The sequence below is a fragment of the Suncus etruscus genome, chromosome 1 (assembly GCF_024139225.1).
Source record: "Suncus etruscus isolate mSunEtr1 chromosome 1, mSunEtr1.pri.cur, whole genome shotgun sequence".
Taxonomy (NCBI): Eukaryota; Metazoa; Chordata; class Mammalia; order Eulipotyphla; family Soricidae; genus Suncus; species Suncus etruscus.
In genome coordinates this window covers 84,546,626-84,566,409 of record NC_064848.1, presented here as the reverse complement: position 1 = coordinate 84,566,409, position 19,784 = coordinate 84,546,626, and the positions used below count along the sequence as shown (strand labels likewise).

At 45.5% G+C, this 19,784-nt stretch overlaps 1 protein-coding gene across 1 annotated transcript in view; it reads left to right on the top strand.

Moving 5' to 3' along the window:
• The first annotated feature begins 1,755 nt into the window (after positions 1 to 1,755).
• SUSD1 (sushi domain containing 1) overlaps positions 1,756 to 19,784 on the top strand; it is a 137,687-nt gene continuing 119,658 nt past the window's right edge. The window contains 3 exon segments of the mRNA XM_049774850.1: positions 1,756 to 1,768; positions 7,565 to 7,650; positions 16,641 to 17,445. Coding sequence (XP_049630807.1) covers positions 1,756 to 1,768; positions 7,565 to 7,650; positions 16,641 to 17,445 — 904 coding nt within the window.

The following is a 19,784-nucleotide window of genomic DNA, read 5'->3' as shown; positions in this document are numbered from 1 at the left end:
AAGCAGGTTTTTTAATTAATCCCTGAAAGACACAATAAAAGGACTAGAGCAGACCAGGAACCAGACCTAACCTGCGTTTAGGATGATGGGAAAGTGAAGAAAGTGGATGATGCTGTGGATGCAGAGAAACAGAAATTCATAGCTTTCAACCATGGAAACAAAAAATTATACTTATGAGCCTGGCAACCATCCTTTCTCATGTAGCTATGCTAAAATTCACAGCATCTGATGGGCCATAGTCCTTAAATATCCCCATTCTTGAGAGCCTTGTCTGAACAGTAACAAATTATAGAGCTCCAACCTAAATGCTAAGGAGATAGGGCACATAGCTAGTAGATCTTGGGGAGTTTGCTGTTTCGATATAATGTATGTATATTGTAATTCACTGGATATGCCAAGGAGGAAGAGTGAGGGTGGAGAACAACATGAATAAAATGAAACTGTAAAGTGATCTAGAGGGAGAACTGGGGTTTGGAGCAAACAATCAGTGAAATGGCAGGCTGAGGAGTTGGGGTGACAGTCACTTCATAAATAGGAGGCCATTGACTAAGAGAGAATTTGCCCATATCTTTTCCAGCCCAATTCCTGACATGAAGTGCTAAAGACATTTCAAAAGATTCAGTTTGAGGGGCATAGAGAAGTGGGTAGGTCACTTGTCTTGCAAATGGTCAACTAAGGTTCTATCTCAGGCACAATATAGAGTCCTGCAAACCTACCAGTAGTGATCACTGAGCTCAGAGGCAGAAGTAACCCGAGTACAGCCAGGTGTGGTCCCCAAACCCAAAAGATTTGAGCTTTTTTAGCTTCTGAGTGCTCTTTCTCTTTCTTTCTCTTCTGCCCCCTCCTCTCTGTCCCTACCCTCTTCCTCTTTATATTGCTCTCCCTCTTTCTCCCCTTTCTTTTCCCTCCCTATCTCTCCTCCTTTTCTTTCCCTATCTCCTTCCCCCATCTCTTCCTACCCTTTCCTTCCCCTAATTATAATTGAAAGCAAGCTTCTGGGCTTGGTCTGCTCTGGCTGGATTGTCCTTATAGCTGCTTATTAACTACATTGTGATTTTGGGCAAATTAAAGACCACCTCTGTCCTGCAGAGTCCTTTCTATAAATTAGAATTATAACTACTATGAAAGATTATGCAGATTGAGATGTATGTAAAGTGCTTGGAAAGTGACCTGGCATAGAAAGAGCATCGAGTAACTTTTTTCTCTTTTTTTTTGTTTTTTTTTTTGTTTTGTTTTGTTTTTTGTTTTTGTTTTTTTTTTTTTTGTTTTTGTTTTTGGGTCACACCCAGCAGCACTCAGTGGTTTCTCCTGGCTCTATGCTCAGAAATCCTTCCTGGCAGGCTCGAGGACCATATGGAATGCTGGGATTCAAACCACCATCCTTCAGTATGCAAGGCAAACGCCTTACCTCTATGCTATCTCTCTGGCCCCGTGTAACTTTTAGTGCTCTTTTTTGTTTGTTTGTTTGTTTGTTTTGGGGCCACACCTGGTAATGCTCAGAGGTTACTCCTGGCTCTGCACTCAGATATTGCTCCTGGCTCGGGGGACCATATGGGAAACTGTGGTTTGAACCCAGGTTCGTCCTTGTTCAGCCTTCTTTGGTCCTGGATCGGCTGCTTGCAAGGCAAACACCGCTGTGCTATCTCTCCGGACCCTCTCATCTTGTATTTTTATTGACTAACTGGCAATAGTTTAGGAAGCATTTGCCAGTATTTTGTCAGAGATGGATAAGGCTTATTTGGATATTTTGAGTACATGGCTGTCACAGGTAACCCCTAGCTCTCTCTCTCTGGCATGGAGGTTGAGCAGGACCAGGAAGATGAAAACTAGTTGCTGAGCTGCCTGTGCTGGCTGACTGAGCTAAGTTCTGGGACCATTTCCTGAGTGCCAGGAGTCAAACTTAGCCCCATGCAGTGGGATATAGGTCTGCTGTACAGGATCGCTCCACAGACTGACCCCGTTTTGTTGAGCCTGGAGCAAAAGTCAACAAGCCAAGTGCCAGAGAACAGATAAGTGGATAAAGAAATTATGGCACATTGGGGCCGGAGAGATAGTGTTGCAAGTCAGCCCCTGAAGAGGTTGACTGATGGAGGTCTTTCCCCTCCAGCTTGGAGCACGCGTCTGCCACCCTGTTCAGCCGGCGGTTCTGAGGTGAAGCGGCAGGTAAACAGCTCGCAGACAGTCGTCAGGCTTGTGGAAATATTAGCTTTATTCGGTGGACAGGACTGAAGTCCAGAGCCTCCACATCAGTTCCAGCCAAAAAGCCCCTCGCCTTCCACAGACCCTTGTTTTTATCCCCCAGAATCAGGTACCACCCAATGGTGGAAGAAGAATCAGGTACCACCCCAGGGTAGGGCACAATCACAGATCAGGGTAGGGTCAGTAACATAATAATCCCATAAAATGTTTACATACACAACAAGATAGCTTGGTGGTAAGGGGACATCGGTGGCAGGAAATGTGCACTGGTGAAAGGTGTGTACACTGCATAAGTGAAACTCAATCTGAACAATTTTGTAACTGTGTATCTCAAGGTGATTCAATTAAAGAATTAATTTTTTGAAAAAGTGACTGTGGGAGACATGGAGAGATAACACAGCAGGTAGGACTCTTGCCTTGGACACAGCCACCCTGAGTTTAGTCCCAGCACCCATATGGTCCTGTGATTTCTGGGCACAGAAGCAGGAGTAACACCTGAGAATCATAGGGTGTAGCCCCCCCCAAAAAAAGTAAAAAAAATTTCAAAAAAAACCTCTGCCTTTTTATAGGGCTGAAAATTGGCAGGCTATTAAAGGTGACTGAATTTAATTATCATGGTGCTTGTCTGAGTGTTCTGTTGAGAAGCCAGTAACATTTGGATGAGTAATAAACATAAGACACACATCATTTACAAGATATTATGTATTATTCCATAATATCTTTATGGTCATCTCGGGAAAATCATGCTGATGTATTAAAGAGTGTCACATAATTTGTATCCTATTGGTGGTAATTGTCTGAGCACAGGCTGGTAAGCTGTTTCTGTGAAGGAGCTGAGAATATAAGTTGATTAGAGGATTTCTGGGAAAAATGACTCAAGTCTAACAGGAAAGTTGCCAGAGACAGTATGTAAATACTGAGCAGCCTTCCCTATGTTCCATGAACACTTACTTTATTTACAAAACGAAAACAGGTGGTGGGCCAGCTTTTATCCTGAAGGATTCAAAACAAAATGTAACTGTTCACAGGGAACAAAGTTTGAATGTATTTTTACCAAAGAATAGTAAATCAAAATGAAAAATTGTAAGTTCTTTTCTTACAGTTTTTTTTTTTAGGTTTATGGGCCACAACTGGCAGCACTCAGGGGTTACTCCTGGCTCTGTGCTCAGAAATTATTTCTGGCAGGCTCAGGGGACCATGTGGGATGCTGAGAATTAAACCTGGGTTAGTCACATGCAAGTCAAATGCTCTACCTGTTGTGCTATCCTCTAGCCCCACTTTTCTTACATTTTTCAATAAAAATTTTCCTCTAAAATACTAAATTCCTGTGTAGGGTCAAATAGAAAGTATGATTAACAGAAATACTTTGAATAGATTTTTTTTTAAAAAAATGTAGTTCAATTTCTGGCATTCTATATGGTCCCCAGCAATGCCAGGAGTGATTCCTGAATGAAGAGCCAGAAGTACAAGGGTTAATGTGTTCAACCCCAGTTTGATCCTCAGCATTATATGGGTCCCTGAACACCCCATGGAGTGATCCCTGAGGCCCGAACTGGGAAGGAAGAAGGGGAGGAAGGAGAGAGGGAAGGAAGGAAGGAAGGAAGGAAGGAAGGAAGGAAGGAAGGAAGGAAGGAAGGAAGGAAGGAAGGAAGGAAGGAAGGAAGGAAGGAAGGAAGGAAGGAAGAGGGAGGGAAGGATGGAGGAAGAGGGGGAGAAAGGGAGGGAGGGAAGAATGAAGGGAGGGAGAAAGGAAGGAATGGAGGGAGGGAGGGAGGGAGGGAAGGAGGGAGAGAAATAGAAGGAAGGAGGGAAGAAGGGATGGAGAAAGAAAGGGAAGAAGGGAGGGAAGGAGGGAAGGAAGAGAGAAAGGAGAGAAAGGGAAGGAAGGAGGGAGGTGTTGTGTATGTAAATATTTTGGGGGATTACTATGTTACTCACCCTAAACTGATTGGTGATTGTGCCCTACCCTAGAGTGTGACCTGGCATTCTGCCCCCACCCTAGGGTAGGACCTGATTCTGCTTCTACCATTGGTTGGTATCTGATCCCATCATTGGGTGGTACCTGACTCTGGGGTATAAAAACAAGGGTCTGTGGAAGGCCGGGGCTTTTTGGCTGGAACGGAAGCTGAGTCTTTGGACTTCAGTTTTGTCCTCCGAATAAAGCGAATATTTCCACGAGCCTGACTGTCTGCGAGCTGTTTACCCGCCGTTTCACCTCAGAACCGTGGGCTAGACAGGGTGGCAGACGCGTGCTCCGAGCTGGAAGAAAAAGGCCTCATCCTCCATCCCACCATCAGTCAACCTCTTCAGGGGCTGACTTGCTACAGGAGGAAAGAGAGGGAAGGAGTGAATGAAGGGAAGAAAGGAGGGAGGGAGGGAAGGAGGGAAGAAAGGAAGAGAGGGAGGGAGGAACTGACCAAAGGAAAGACCCAGTATATCCCCTCATGAGAGAGTACTTGTAGCTTGCCTAGGGGACTTTGCTGGCTCCTTACTCCTGTTGAGGTAGAGACTTGGTGTCCAGGAGGCCATTTAGAGAATATTTCGGAGTCATCATGTTCTCACAAAGGAAAGGCTTTAAATGAAACAAGCTCCTCCAACACTGTGAAATGCAATGGGTGTGTATGAAGGCTCTATACTCAAGTTACAACATTTGTTAGGGGCACCTGTGGGAAAAGATTGTTTGAGTTGACTTGTCTCAGATAACTCTGGAGTGCTGCATTCAGCATGGATCTAAATAACCCTGTAGGGTGATAGAATTCTTTCTTAAGTCTTTTTATTTCATTAAAGAACCCTGATTTATATTGACAGTTGAGTTTTATGTGTATACTATTTCGACACCAATCCCACCACCACTGTCAGCCTCCAGCCCCAGTGCTCCTATATTTTGTCATCCCCCACCCTACCCCACCCCACCTCACCTTGACAGAAACATACGAAGTTTGGTGGTTGCAGCTTAAATATCATGTTTTCAGTATTGTTAAATCTGAGCTTTGAATTTATAGCTCTATCACTCTTAGGGAGCTAGAATTTAAAACAACCACCACAATCAACAAGCACACAAGAGTTACTTGGAATGATGAGTGACTACCCTGGCATGCCATCTGGAGATGAAGCTAAAATCAGTGATGATAAGTTATGAATTGTGAAAATGCATATTCGTTACATTGAGAAGGAAGAATCCAGAAGAACCAGCATGTGCTCAAGCTGTGCCTGACTTTGAGAAATATCCCTTTGGCCTCTGAGAAACATTACTGTGGAGTGCTGTGGTGGACCATTGGGGACTGGGAGAAGCTGACCCAAACACTGCTTGAACCCTGATCTGTGACTGTGGAATGGAGAATTTAACTGTGGGCACTTGTTCCCAGGGGAAATAAATTCCAGTCTTATTTTCTGGAGAAGAGAAAGTTAGAGTGTAAGAGTTGCTGTAGTAGCAGGTCTTATTACTCTGCGGGTAACCCCTGAGGATGGTATATAGGCAGGCTGACAAAAAACTGGGTAGTGTCCATGTCTTAGCTTGGCCAACTCCCACCATCACTCAGATCCCTCAGTAAAACCTTGAGGCTCAGGGTCCCAATTAATTTCAGAGACATTCAATTCCAGTTTTCCTGTTGACATTTTGAATAATTTTTTTTCTTGGGGATGGGAGGCCACTCCTGGCAGTGCTCAGGGGACAACAATAGAATCCAAAGCTCCTGTACGCAGAGCCTGCATTCTAGCCCTTCAGCTACAACTGGCCCTGACAGTTTTGATCATATTGTTACAACTGAACCCAAAGTCTCCTAATTAGTACTCAACAAGAAAATGAAGGAGAAGGACCCCAAAAGGAAAGTTGTCAGCAGCCAGAGTGCTGATAATATAGTTTGCCTATTTATAGGGCAGGTGGCTTGATGAAGTGTGACTACCCATATTTTATGGAAGCTTCTAAGCTTTGGCAGCCTGACATTGTGCTGATATTGGCAACTTGTATTTAATCTGTAGATACAGTGACCAAAATAACAATTTGATTTTGGAGTGGGCACACCAGGCAGCGCTCAGGGGTTACTCCTAGCTCTATGCTCAAGAAATCGCTCCTGGCAGGTTCAGGGGACCATATGGGATGCTGGGATTCAAACTATCATCCTTCTGCATGCAAGGTAAATGCCCTTCCTCCATGCTATCTCTCTGGCCCCAACAATTTGATTTTTTATTAAATATTTTTTTATATGGGGCGCAAGCAGTAGGGCATTTGCCCTGCTACATGCTAACCTATGACAGACCACAGCTTGATTCCCTGGCGTCCCATATGGTCCCCCAAGCCAGGAGCGATTTCTGAGCATTTAGCCAGGAGTAACCCCTGAGAGTCACTGGTGTGACTTGGTGTGGCCCAAAAATCAAAAAAAAAATGTTTTTTTTTTATATAAGACATTGTGATTTACAAAGTTATTGTTTTCACCTTTTTTGGGGGGGACCACACTCGGTGATGCTCAGGGGTTATTCCTGACTATTTGCTCAGAAATCGCTCCTGGCAGGCTCAGAGGACCATATGGGATGCCGGAGATCAAACTGCGGTCCATCCTGGGTTAGCCGCATGCAAGGCAAATGCCCTACCGCTGAGCCTCCCTCTATCAGTATTACCAGAGTCCATCCCGTACCTGTCCCACAACCCCAGCCCGCCAACATAACAGGCAACTATTTTTTATATAAAGAAAATGCATTACATAGTTGACCTAGTTGTTCATAATATATTTGTTTCCAGATAAGTGAAAGCAAAGTTATTGGGAAAAATGGAAGAGGATAAACAATAATAACAAGCTCACTTGTGAATATTATTGTATCACCAATGAAGTCATTAATACAATGGCAGGAGGTTTAATTAAGCTCTTTTTATTATATGTCCAGTCTGTTAAATTGGGGTGTTTTGTTATTGTTGTTGTTGTTTCTGGTTTTTGGGTCACACCCAGCAGTGCACAGGGGTTACTCCTGGCTCCATGCTCAGAAATCACTCCTGCCTGGCTCGGGGGACCATATGGGATGCTGGGATTCGAAACACCATCCTTCTGCATGCAAGGCAAATTCCATGCTATCTCTCCAGTCCCAAATTGGGGTTTTTTTAAGGATGTGACAGCATCAAACAAATTAAGTTTTCCAGAAATTCAGAGCTACTATACTACAAATTTTAGGGGCATATATCAGGTGCAGGGCCTCCTAGAAGAAGACCTGATTCAAACATGGCAGCTGCATTTGTGGGCATGCTTACAACTGCCAGATTTTCCCAGAAGAAGGAAGATATAGGGGAGGGTGCCCACACTCACTTCAAAAAAAGCCCTGGTGACATAAGACCAAAAACCAGTGTACCGGAAGTGTGGTCAGATCTGTGTCCCCACAGGGAATCGTCGAGCGTCAGTGATGAGGCAGGATGTAGGGAAAACAGTGCTTCTGGATGATGGAAGCAGCAAGCATGGCTTCTGCTGGGTGGGGCCTTGGCACACCTTCTCCTCCAGAGATGGCCAAATTTGTGTTGCATGGGCTGGTGTACCCATAATCTTTCATGGCTCCATTTACATCTCATTCGAAAATAGAGTAAGTCTATGGAGATGGCCCGATTCAAACATGGCGACTGCATTTGTGGGCATGGTTACAACTCATAACAGGAACATTTTAAAGTTTGGTTGTTAAAGTTTGGGTCTCATGATTTCATTGGTGTTGACTCTGTGGTTTGGATATTTAGTTCTGTCCTTCCTTAACACCACCAATAATAATTGGATTTTTAAATTACCTGTAATTGCTTAAGGTTTGTTCCTCAAACCTACCATGGCAAATCAAAGCCCCGGAAATCTTTTGAACTGGCTAATAGATGCTTCCTTTGCCATTATCCATTTGGCACAGATTCAAAGTACTAGCTCATATCCACTTGAAAACAACTGTGTGAGCAAGTTAGTACAATATGGGGTGTCATCAGAGTCCTGGAGACAGCGTAGGAGACAGTCACCTGGGGATATATCACGTAGGGGCCACTGAGCCCATCAATGAACAGGAAATGAGACAGGTAGGGAGATGACTAATAGGAAGCTTTTCTACCAGCTAGCAAAAAGGATGCACAGCAGAGTTGAATATTAACACCCACAGAAAATCTAGGACTGACAATGACTAATTCCACTCTTTCCTTCTCTCCAGGAGAAGATAATGACAGATTTGCCAGACACAGGGAGAGTTGGTTTATATGGTATCCTCTATGTCCTGGTGCAACTGATGGGGGGAAAAAAGATAAGAAGTGCTAAACATGATTTATTGGGGCACTTTTTGAAGTAGAAATATATCATCTGTGCATTAACTTCAAATTATACCTCCTTCTTTTGTTTTTAAATGTAGCTTAGCAGTACAAGACATGTTTCTTTGGGGCTAAATATTGGATTTAATCCCGAGCACCAGGAAAAGAAAAATAATGGGAGGTCAGAGATTGTACAGACGATGAGGTATTTGCCCTGTGTATGGCTGTGGGAGCCCAGGCTTAAATCCTGAGCAACACAGATGGTCTCCTGAGCACTGCCAGTGAGGACTTCTGAGTACAGAGCCAGGAATAGCCACTAAGCATCACCTAATGTTATCCCAAAAATCCTAAATAAAGTAATTGGGGAGAAAAAGTGAACTTGTGAAGGTTGCATGGGAAAACCAGGCAGGGAATTATCTGAGCACCAGTGGTAGTTTGTGGAAGATAGAAAGTAGATATGATGACACTAGTAAAATCATGACAGAGACCCAGAAAAAAAAAAAAAAGCTCAAAATAAAGTGAACTTTAAGGGCTGCAGAGATAGTATAGCAAGTAGGGGACTTGTCTTCAGTACAGCTGACCTGGCTTTGGTCCCCAGCACCCCAAATGGTCCAAGAGTAATTCCTGAGTATAGAATTAGGAGTAAACCCTATGCAAAGCCAGGTTCCCCCACCCTCCAAAAACAGTAGGGTTAAAAAAATGAACTTTTTCAATCTTGGGATTGACAACTAACATGTCTGGAGCCTGTAGTCAGTTTCATGAAGGTATACTTCAAGGGTAGAGACACCCTGTATCTCTTAGGACAAGAGACTTTCTTTTCCAATTCCCCAATGTTTACTGTGCCTATGTAAAAAAGAAAAGAATAGAAAAGAAAGAAAAAATATTTCCACATCTACCACCCATTAAATTTTTTTATTTTATTAATTTTACATATTTTAATTTTAAATTTTCTTTTTTTCTTTTTTATTTTTTTTTTCTTTTTTCTTTTTTTTTTTTTTTTTTTGGTTTTTGGGCCACATCCGGCTTTGCTCAGAGGTTACTCCTGGCTGTCTGCTCAGAAATAGCTCCTGGCAGGTACGGGGGACCATATGGGACACTGGGATTTGAACCAACCACCTTTGGTCCTGGATCGGCTGCTTGCAAGGCAAACGCCGCTGTGCTATCTCTCCAGGCCCTAAATTTTCTTTCTTTCATTTTTTTCTTTTTTAATTTAATATATATTTATAGCTTCTAGACAGAGGCTCCCACCTTTTTTTCCACAGAACCATAGATCATGAATCATCTTTTTCTGTCTCTTATTTCTATGTCTTCCTATAAATTGAGGGGAAAAAAATGGGTGAGATCTCAGGAACATTGAGTGGAAATAAAAAAAATGGTCAGACCTAAATACCCAAACCAAAATCAATGACAATAGAATCAAGAGACCCAAATTATAACAAGCTAGACACAAAAGGGACCTGTTACACTACCAGTCCAGGGGGCTAAGGATGGAGGTCTGGGATGCATGCTGGGACCTATGGCAGAGGGAGGTCAACACTGTGGTGGAAATGGCCCAAATTCACTGACACTATGTGCCTGAAACACAACTGTGAAAGATCAATTCACATTGGTCTCAAAAAAAAAAAACTTAAAAAAAAAAAAAAGTGATGGGGCCGGATAGAGCACAGTAGTAGGGCATTTGCCTTGAATGCTGCCGACCCAGGAGGGACCTGGTTCGATTCCCTGCCTCCCATATGGTCTCCCAGCCTGTCAGGGGGCTATTTCTGACTGTAGAGCCAGGAGAACCCCTGAGGACTGCCAGGTGTGGCCCAAAAACCAATCAATCAATAAAGTTTAAAAACAAAAGTGAACATTTTCATCAGAACTTCAGAATAATCACAAGTTTAGTGATAGTAGAGAGAGAAAAGGTATTATTAGTATAATGGTAATTAATTTATAAGCACAAACATTTGCACCCATGTTCGCCTTTAGAAATGATTAGTTGCGGGGCCAGAGAGATAGCACAGCGGTAGGGTGTTTGCCTTGCAAGCAGTTGATTCAAACGAACGGTGGTTTAAATCCCAGTATCCCATTTGTTCCCTTGTGCCTGCCGGGAGTGACTTCTGAGCACAGAGCCAGGAGTGATCCTTGAGTGCCACCAGGTGTGACCCAAAAACCAAAAAAAAACAAACAATAAAAAAACAAGAAATGATTAGTTGGGGCTGGAATGATAGCATAGCGGTAGGGCTTTTGCCTTGCTTGCTGCCGACCCGGGACTGACCCGGGTTCAATTCCTGGCATCCCATATGGTACCTCAAGCCTGCCAGGAGCCAAAGTAATCCTGATCGCAGAGGCAGGAATAACTCCTGAGTACCACATTGTGTAGCCCAAAAGCAAACAAACAAAAATAATAGGACTAGTTCTGAATTTTTTTCCAAAGTGAAAAATTTAAGTAAATCTATTCAGCATATTAGACAAGGTGAGAGTCAGGGTATAAGAGGCTCTGGAGAAGGTATTAGAGCCTGAGAAAGGAGTTACTGGTCCAATTATTAGAGCTGAAATTACCATCACCAACTTTCTGCTAGCTCTTAACAAAGCAGGACTTCTCACTTATTCTAGGGAAACCTATCCCCAAATTACACATTCTAAATAATTATATTAAATAAAACAGGCAGGGCCGGGCGGTGGCGCCAAAGGTAAGGTGCCTGCCTTGCCAGCGCTAGCCTTGGACGGACCACGTGGTTCGATCCCCCGGTGTCCCATATGGTCCCCCAAGCCAGGAGCAACTTCTGAGCGCATAGCCAGGAGTAACCCCTGAGTGCCGCCAGGTGTGGCCCAAAAACAAACAAACAAAAAAAAACAAAACAAAAAAATAAAACAGGCAAATAAAATAAATAAATTAATTAATTAAAATGAATTAAATTAAATAAAAATGAAACAGGCAGTCAAGAGAGCTCTTATTGAAATATTTTGAACACTGAAGTCTAAACTCAATCTTTAAATTATAGGAAAAAAATCAAGATCTATTTGGAAATGAAATAAAGTGGTTATTCGGGGACGGAGAGATATTATGAAGGTAATGCGTTTGCCTTGCAAGCAGAAGGACAGTAGTTCGAATTCCGGCATCCCATATGGTCCCCAGAGCCTACCAGGAGCGATTTCTGAGTGTAGAGCCAGAAGTAACCCAAAGAGTGACCCAAAAAACAAAAAACAAAAAACAAAAAACAAAAACAAAAGGTTATTCCCATTTCCACCATTTGGGAATATTTTCTTGGGCATATCTGGCAGTGCTCAGCATTAACTCCTGTCTTTGTGCCAGGGGAGCACTGCTTGTGGGCTTGGGGGACCATTTAGGTGCTGATTATTGAATTTGTGTTGGCCACATGGAAGGCAACTGTTCTCTTGATATCTCTCCAGTTCCCACACGGGATACTTTCTGAAACACTCAAAAACACTCACAAATGAAGACGTGGGGAAAAAGAAGATAAGAGGGGGGACAGAGCAGTGGCGCAAGCAGTAGGGTGCTTGCCTTGCATGCACTAACCTAGGATGAACCATGGTTTGATCCCCTGGCGTCCCATAAAGCCCCCCAAGACAGGAACCATTTCTGAGCACATAACCAGGAGTAACCCTTGAGTGTCACCGGGTGTGGCCCAAAAAACAAAAACAAAAACAAAAAAAAAGATAAGAGGAAGGTAGAAGAAAGTGGCTCTAAGCAGAGAAACCAGTAAAACCTGTAGTGAAACCTTTCACAGAGATAATTGCATGAAGGCCTTGTTGTTAGAAGATTGCAGGGTCAGCCCTGAGTGTCCTCCATCAACTGGTGCTTATCAAGAACACCAGGAACAATCAGCTCTCACAGCTGTGTGGTCTCCTCAGCAATGGTTCTGGAGGTGCTTTATGGGGCCATGGGTGCCTGCAAGTATCCTTGGACTGACCATGGACCAGGAACTGGGCTATTAACAAGTTTCATTTCAGGGCTGGTGGAACACACAAGCTCATGGCTGCCTGATGCTTCCTCAAGATAAGTAAGTCTGTAAGAGACAGACTGAGTGGCAGAGCCCCAGTATCAGCGGGACTTGTCCTCCCCTCTGGAGGGCCAGGGGGAAAGATGGGAGAAATCTTGAGCTGCTCTCTGAACGTCAGTTGGGCCAGTTGAAAGTTTGCATCTAGATTCCAGTCTTGGAACTAGGTAGGAAATTCAAAGTACAGTCCTCTGAGCACTGCCAGTAGTGACCCCAGAACAGAGCTGAGAGAAGTCACTGAGCACGGCTGGGGTGTTCCCCAACCTCAGTGAAAACCAAAAAACCAAAGGAAATAGTACAGAGGTGAAAGTTTTTACCTTGCAGGGAACTGACAGTCTCCTTCGTACCACACATGGTCTTTTTTTTTGGGGGGGGGGCACACCTGGTGGTGCTTAGGAGTTACTCCTGGCTCTGCACTCAGAAATTGCTCCTGGTAGGCAAAGGAGTGGGGGGAGAAGGGGGAACCATATGGGATGCTGGGATTCGAACCACAGTCTGCCCTACCATTGTGCTATCTCTCCAGCCCCTCTTTTTTCCTTTTTTTTCCCAACACCAAAGCACCTGAGACCACTTGGCTTCTGGACCAAATCCTTTCATATTTTTTAAAATAATATCTTTATTTAATCATCATGATTATAAACATGTTTGTAGTTGGGTTTCAGTCATAAAGAACACCCCCCTTCACCAGTGCAACCTTCCCACCCACCACCAATGCCACCCATCTTCCTCCTCCCCACCCCCTGCCTTTGAGACAGGAATTCTATTTCTCTCACTCATTACCATTGTCATGATAGTTGTCAGTGTAGTTATTTCTCTAACTGCACTCACCACTCTTTGTGGTAAGCTTCATATTTAGTAGGCTGGTCCTTCCAGTCTTTATCTCTATTGTCTCTGGGTATTATAATTATAATTATAATTATTATTATTATTGGTTTTTTGGGCCACACCCGGCAGTGCTCAGGGGTTACTCCTGGCTATCTGCTCAGAAATAGCTCCTGGCAGGCTTGGGGGTGGGGGTGGGGAGCCATCTGGGACGCCGGGATTCGAACCAACCACCTTAGGTCCTGGATCAGCTGCTTGCAAGGCAAACACCGCTAATGCTATTTCTCCGGCCCCGTCTCTGGGTGTTATTAACATATTATATGTCTTTTATTTTTCTTAAATCCCACAGGTGAGTGAGACATTGCTCACACATAGTCTCTTAAGTGCCCGCATGAATGACCCTTGAATACAGAGTCAGAAGTAAGCTCTGAGTAAAGCAGGGTTTGGTTCCCTAACAAAAATAAAATGAAACAAAGTAAATACATATTCTAGGACTGGAGTATGTAAGGCTGTACAGTAAGGCTCTTACCTTGCATGCAGCTGACCTGAGCTTGATTCCCAGCATCCCATATGGTCCCTCGAGCGCTGCCAGGAGTAATTCCTGAGCGCAGAGCCAGGAGTAAACTCTGAGTGTGGCCCCAAAACAATAACAACAATTTCAATCCCTCCACACTTGGGCTGGCACTGTATTGACAGGGCACCTTGTCAATGATGGTGGTCTTGGGAAGGTGCAGTGGGAAAAAAGGGCATTCCCAGAAATGCAGCAAATGCTTTTGCAGAGCTCTCTGGCACCTGTGTGTGTTGCCAGGATTTTCTGGAAACACGCGGCTGCTAAGCTTTAGTTGAATGAGTAAGACATCCTGGTTCTTTGCCCACCCCACCCTCTATGTGCAACAATCTGCCAGACTCCCCAGTCCCACAAGTGAACTCTAGGGAAAAATCTTTGTGTATGGCTTTGGGGGAGGAAATGATGAGTGGGAAGAGAAGGCAGAGTTATCCTGCAACCTCTTACCTGCTTTTGGAGCCTGGGAATTGCCTCTTGGGCAAGAATGTCTGGGGGCTAGAGAAATCTGGGGGAAATTTCTCTAGGGGAAATCCTGGTGATACTAGACCATCATTTTTTCTTCCCACCTCTTGCCCTATGCCCCTGGCTACCCCATATACCCATAAGGGGATTTTCTTGGAATTAAAGGAACATTATGTTTCAGCTTTTGAGAGATCTTTCCTGAGTTTCTAATCCCACATAATTGCTCCACGATTCAAAATTTATTTAGACAGTCTGAGTCTGCCTGGTAAAATTAAAATAAAAATAGTCTTTTTTTTTTTTTAAACAACAACACATTTTACTGTTTTGAGTGCACGGTTCAGTGACTGTTGAGTATTTCCTCATTGCACTGCAACTGTCACCATTATCCAACAGAAGTGCTTTTCCATCTAGCCAAAAACAAAACTCTCTCAGCATTAACTGCCAACTCCACATGGTCCCTCTCCCCTTGCCACTGAAAACCACTGCTTTCATTTAGTATGGATTTGACTACAACATCCACCTATGAATGGAGCCATAGGCGTCATAGAAGTCATAGGAATGGAGTCCTCTTTTTTAGCTGATGTCTTAGTTTTCATTATTGTTACTATTGTTTTCCAGGGCACACTAATTGGTGCTCAGATTCTCTCCTGGTGGACTTGAAGGATTTAGGTTTGTTCCCTGGTACAATGTGGTCCTGGATCACCATGATGGGTTATTCCTGAGTGCAGAGCCAGGAGTAAGTCTGGGCCCAGAAACAAAAAACAAACAAAACAATTTTATTTTCTTTGATGAACTGATTAAAACCTAGATGTCATAGAAAAGTTCTATCTTTTAGAAGACCTTGGAATGTCTTCTTGCATTTCTCTAGGTATTCTTTTCTGATGTTTCACTAAAAGCTCGTAAGGCATTTGTTGGGGTTGAAGTCTCTGTTTTCACTTTTATTTTGTTGTTTGATGCTTTCTTGACGCTTGTTTCATTTTTTAATAAGGGTCTTTTGTTTAAAATGTGCAGTTTTGGAGTAGATTTCCCTTTCATAGGAGAGAAGTCCTGTTTTCAAAAGAGATAACAGAAAGTTGGTGATGGTGATCTTTGTTCCAACAGTTGGACCAGAGAGGAGTCCCTTTCTTTGGTTCCAGAGCCCCTTGCGCCTCATTCTCATCTGACAACAACCTGTCCTTACTGAAAAGCCACTGGGTGATCATTTTTGTCCGCTCTTACTGCCAGCCTTAAGTTTAGGATAAATTATTTTTCCACTGCCAATTAAAAGATATGCACAAGAATATATTTATTCTGCTGAAAGATATGGCAGAGGAAGGGCATGTGGCTTCAAAATGTTTTGGATGATATTTTTGATTGAAATCATCCTATTATTTCAAAATTCACTGACAAAATGCACTTAATAAAAATTCTAAACCAGAGGAGATAAATTGTAGCCCCTGCGCAGTCCAACCACTGTGTCCCAAAGAGGGGTCTTATCATCGTTGAGAACAAAAAGTAATTGGCAAGAATGCCTGCTGCAAAAAGAACACAGGAAGTTTTTTTTTTACAGCTGCACAAGTTCAGTCCTTATATGGGTGTCTTTAAAGGGAAGTTAGATTCAGTAGATTCATAGCAAGTGGCTTATGGCACAAAGAAGAAAGCAAGGAAAGATGTGAGGGAGAGAGTGGCAAATGCAACCCTGTCCGCAGTTGGAGGTCTTTATTTCTTCTCCCTTGCAGTTATTCTCTCCCTTTATTTCTTCTCTCTCTTTGCAGTTGTCCGAACAGGAAACTTAGTGGATCTCTATCATTCCGTGCCTCCCTTTCTCCACATCTGCGGATAAATTAAGTTCAGGGCATCCCAGCCAAACACACCACCACTCTCATCTCCGTCCTCTTTGTGCACTGCAAAGAATCGAACCAAGTCTGCCTTGCATTGTACTGGCATCGTGCAGGCAGCTGTGGGCTAGTCTTCTGGTCTCTGCTGGGGCAACCCCAATACTCTATAGAGCTGGCACGGGCGCCTGTGCCCATTCCCAGAGGCCCATCTCTGCTTAACACTCCTTGTAGGGCTTAGTTCTCTGCAGTCCCCTCAATGTTGCATAAGAGCAGCTTCCATTCCCAGAAGCTTCGTTTGCCTTGCCTTCCCGGTGACCATCATCCCAAGGGCTCTTCGCATGCTTCCCAAGCCCAGTTTGGGGAGTCCTGGAGCAGCCAAAAGGACCTCCTCTGTCCCCAAGGCTCTGCTCTGGGTCCCCTTAGGATGTCACCGAGCGAGCAAGTCTGGGGCTCTGGCTTCTCGCCCCCTCACCTGCCCTTGGGTCTGGACCACTTCACCTCCTCTAAGTCCTTCCCTCCTCTAGACTCCTCTGCACCCCGGGGTGCCATCTGGGGCCTCGAATCAGACCCGGGCTCGGCTGTGTGTGTGGATCTCCAGCTCCAGGCGTGTGTCCCCTGGCCCAGGGCACCCCGCTCGCCCGCCCGGACCCCGCGACTACTGGGGCTCCACGCCTAACGCCGGAAGCCACCGCCCGGCCCCCACCGCCTTATCTCGGCGCCCCGGGCGGGTCCAGGCGGAGTCGAGGGCGCCGGAGGTGCGCGGCGTCATGGGGGGCCGGGGGCCCGGGCCCGGGGGCCGCCCGCCGGGCCTCCTGCTGCCGCCGCTGCCGCTGCTGCCGCTGCTGCTGCTGCTGCTCAGCCCGGCCCGCGGCAGCCACGGAACTCCGGGCGCCGACGGTGAGTTAGTTGGGTGCCGGCAGCCCCCGGGGCCCGGGGCGGCTCGAGGGCGAGGGCGCGCCCGGGCGCCTCCCAGCTCGCTCCGGGGCCCCAGGGCGCGGGCGGGGCGGCCCCAGCCCGAGGCGCCCAAAGGCGGGGAGACGCGGGTGGGGCCCCATCCGGGAGGCGATCGGGCCTGCACCCTTCCTTTCCCCTCCCAGGCCGCCCCGTCTCGCTTCCGGCCTGCAGCGGGCTGGGCGCTCCCCAGAGCTTGCTTCCTCTTGCAACGCCTTTCGGACTTAGACCTGCTCACTTCGGGGAGACGGTTCAGGAGATGGTGGGGGCGCGTGCAGACCAGGTCGATTCTTAGCACCACCTGCTTCCCCAGCACAGAGCCAGGAAGGGGGCCCCTGAGCACGAGTGACTGCTGGACCCCAGCTCCCCAGGGCACAGGCACACCCTTGGCGTTTGGAGGACACGCCCACCAACACCCTTTTTCACAATCCCAAACTACTCATGCATATGCCTTCCTTTTTCTCCACAATCCTCAACACACACACACACCCCACACCTCTTGACACCACACACAAAGACACACACCCCTCTTGACAGGTCAGACAATCAACAGCTCATCCCTCCAACACACACACACACACACACACACACACACACACACACACACACACACACACACACACACACGCTGCACTTTGAGGAAAACTGTGTGGTAATATGGTGCAAAAGGAGTCTCAGGAGTTTTGCAAGAGGGAAGCCTCCAAATCACCCAGACCTTCTGTGGTGGCTAGTGAGTAACCTGTGAGAAAGTGGCCTGATCCTGGGTTATCACTCTTCTAACTCAGCAGTTCATATGGAGGAGACAGACTGGCAAGGACCTTTCAGGTCAGGCCAGGCCCCTCTCCCCAGCTTAGTGGTGACTGTCTGTGGCTGAAGTTACTTGGCAGTTCTGGGACAAAGAGGCAGGGAGAGGCTTTTATCCACAGAGCAGAAGCAAAAGCTACCAGAAGGTTCCGCAAGAAGACTAAACCATTGGTGGTTAGGATGGGGTGATCCTAGTACCAGATTCTCAAGGACTGATGATGTTTGGGCATCACTGCAGGAGCAGAAGACAGTTAGCTACTCAAGAATATGTGGAGAAGGAAGGAATCCCACGGGGTGGAGGGGACAGTTGCTGGAAGCCGGCTGAAGCCTGGGCTCTGAGTTTAGTCTAAGCTAAGGGGTATAGCTTTTGGGGGTTGGGTAGGGTGAGTGTAGGACCCGAATTGGAAGAGCAGACTGTATTTAAGCTGGAAGTGGGGACTTGATTGATGAACACAGGTGTATAGACAAAACTGTTCAGAACAGAGGGGTCAGGGAGAGCTGGTGAGGGGCCTTGCAAGTTTGGGACTGAGAATAGCATAGGAAAAAGGGATCCTGTAATTAGAAGTGAACTGTAGTCCTGAAGTGGAAGGAACATCTATGTAAGGAGATGGGAGGGGGCTTTGCACCCCAGAATTTTGTCTCCCCCAATTCTCTTCTCCATCGGACTTTGACCATCTCTGGTGGATATTGTTCTTGAAGCTCATTTTTGCGCATTAGATGGCTTTTTAATTTTCTAATTTTCTTTCCTAATTAGCTCTATGCAACTTGCTTAGCACTTAGGTGCTTGGAACCTATTTCAGAACCTATGTATTAGGCTCTCTAGTCTCAGGTTAAGGAGACGAGTCAAAGAGCTGAGGACCCCTCAACTCCACTTTGTTCCCCCTACATTCCTGTAATTAACCCCCACCCAGGAGCAATCCTCCAGCACTTCCAAAAAACCCAAGGGAAAAGGTCCCAAGGGCTTAGCCCAGTTGTATGATGGAGAACACTAAAGAGCAGAAAGTGACTTGGATAATGTTAGGCGGGAAAAGAAAATGGAGGCAATAAAGATGACTAGGGTTTTATTGGGGGTGGGCATACTGGTGGTGCTCAGATGCCCAAGGACAACTCTTGGTAGGGTTTGGGGAACCATAGGTGCTACCGGGGATCAAACCTGGGTCAGTTGATACGAAGCATGGTATAGTATCACTCTCCCCTAGTTTTGAGTACCCTGATATAAATTTATTTTGGGGGGGGGTCACACTCAACAATATTCAGTGCTTACTGGGATTTTTGGCTTTGCACTCAGGAATGATTCATAGCAAGCATAGGTGACCCTGTGGATTGAACCCAGGTCAACTAACTATATGCAAGGCAAGTGCCTTACCCATTGTGTTATCACTTCAGCCCCTAACATTAATTTTGAATTAAGTAATTTAAGTAATTTTGAATTTAAGTAAGGCCTTTGGGTGAGTTGAAGCTTGTAGGGTATTTTTTTTTTTTTTTGGGCCACACCCGGCGGTGCTCAGGGGTTACTCCTGGCTGTCTGCTCAGAAATAGCTCCTGGCAGGCACGGGGGACCATATGGGACACTGGGATTCGAACCAACCACCTTTGGTCCTGGATCGGCTGCTTGCAAGGCAAACGCCGCTGTGCTATCTCTCCCGGCCCCGCTTGTAGGGTATTAAGACTATGAGTGGTTGTAGTGGACAGCAGGCACTAAGGTGCCTTGAAATCTTGAAATAGTTGTGAGGAAGGGCACCAAAAAACACATTCTTGGGGAAGATCAAATTTAGTGGGTATCAGTAGTGGAGAAATAGCAACAATCCCACAGGTCCAGGTTTGACTGATGCTCTGTCCTATAATAGAAAGGCCTCAAATTTGGCCATCCAGGTTAGCCGTGAGCTGGAAAGAATGGAACTGAAGGGATCTGA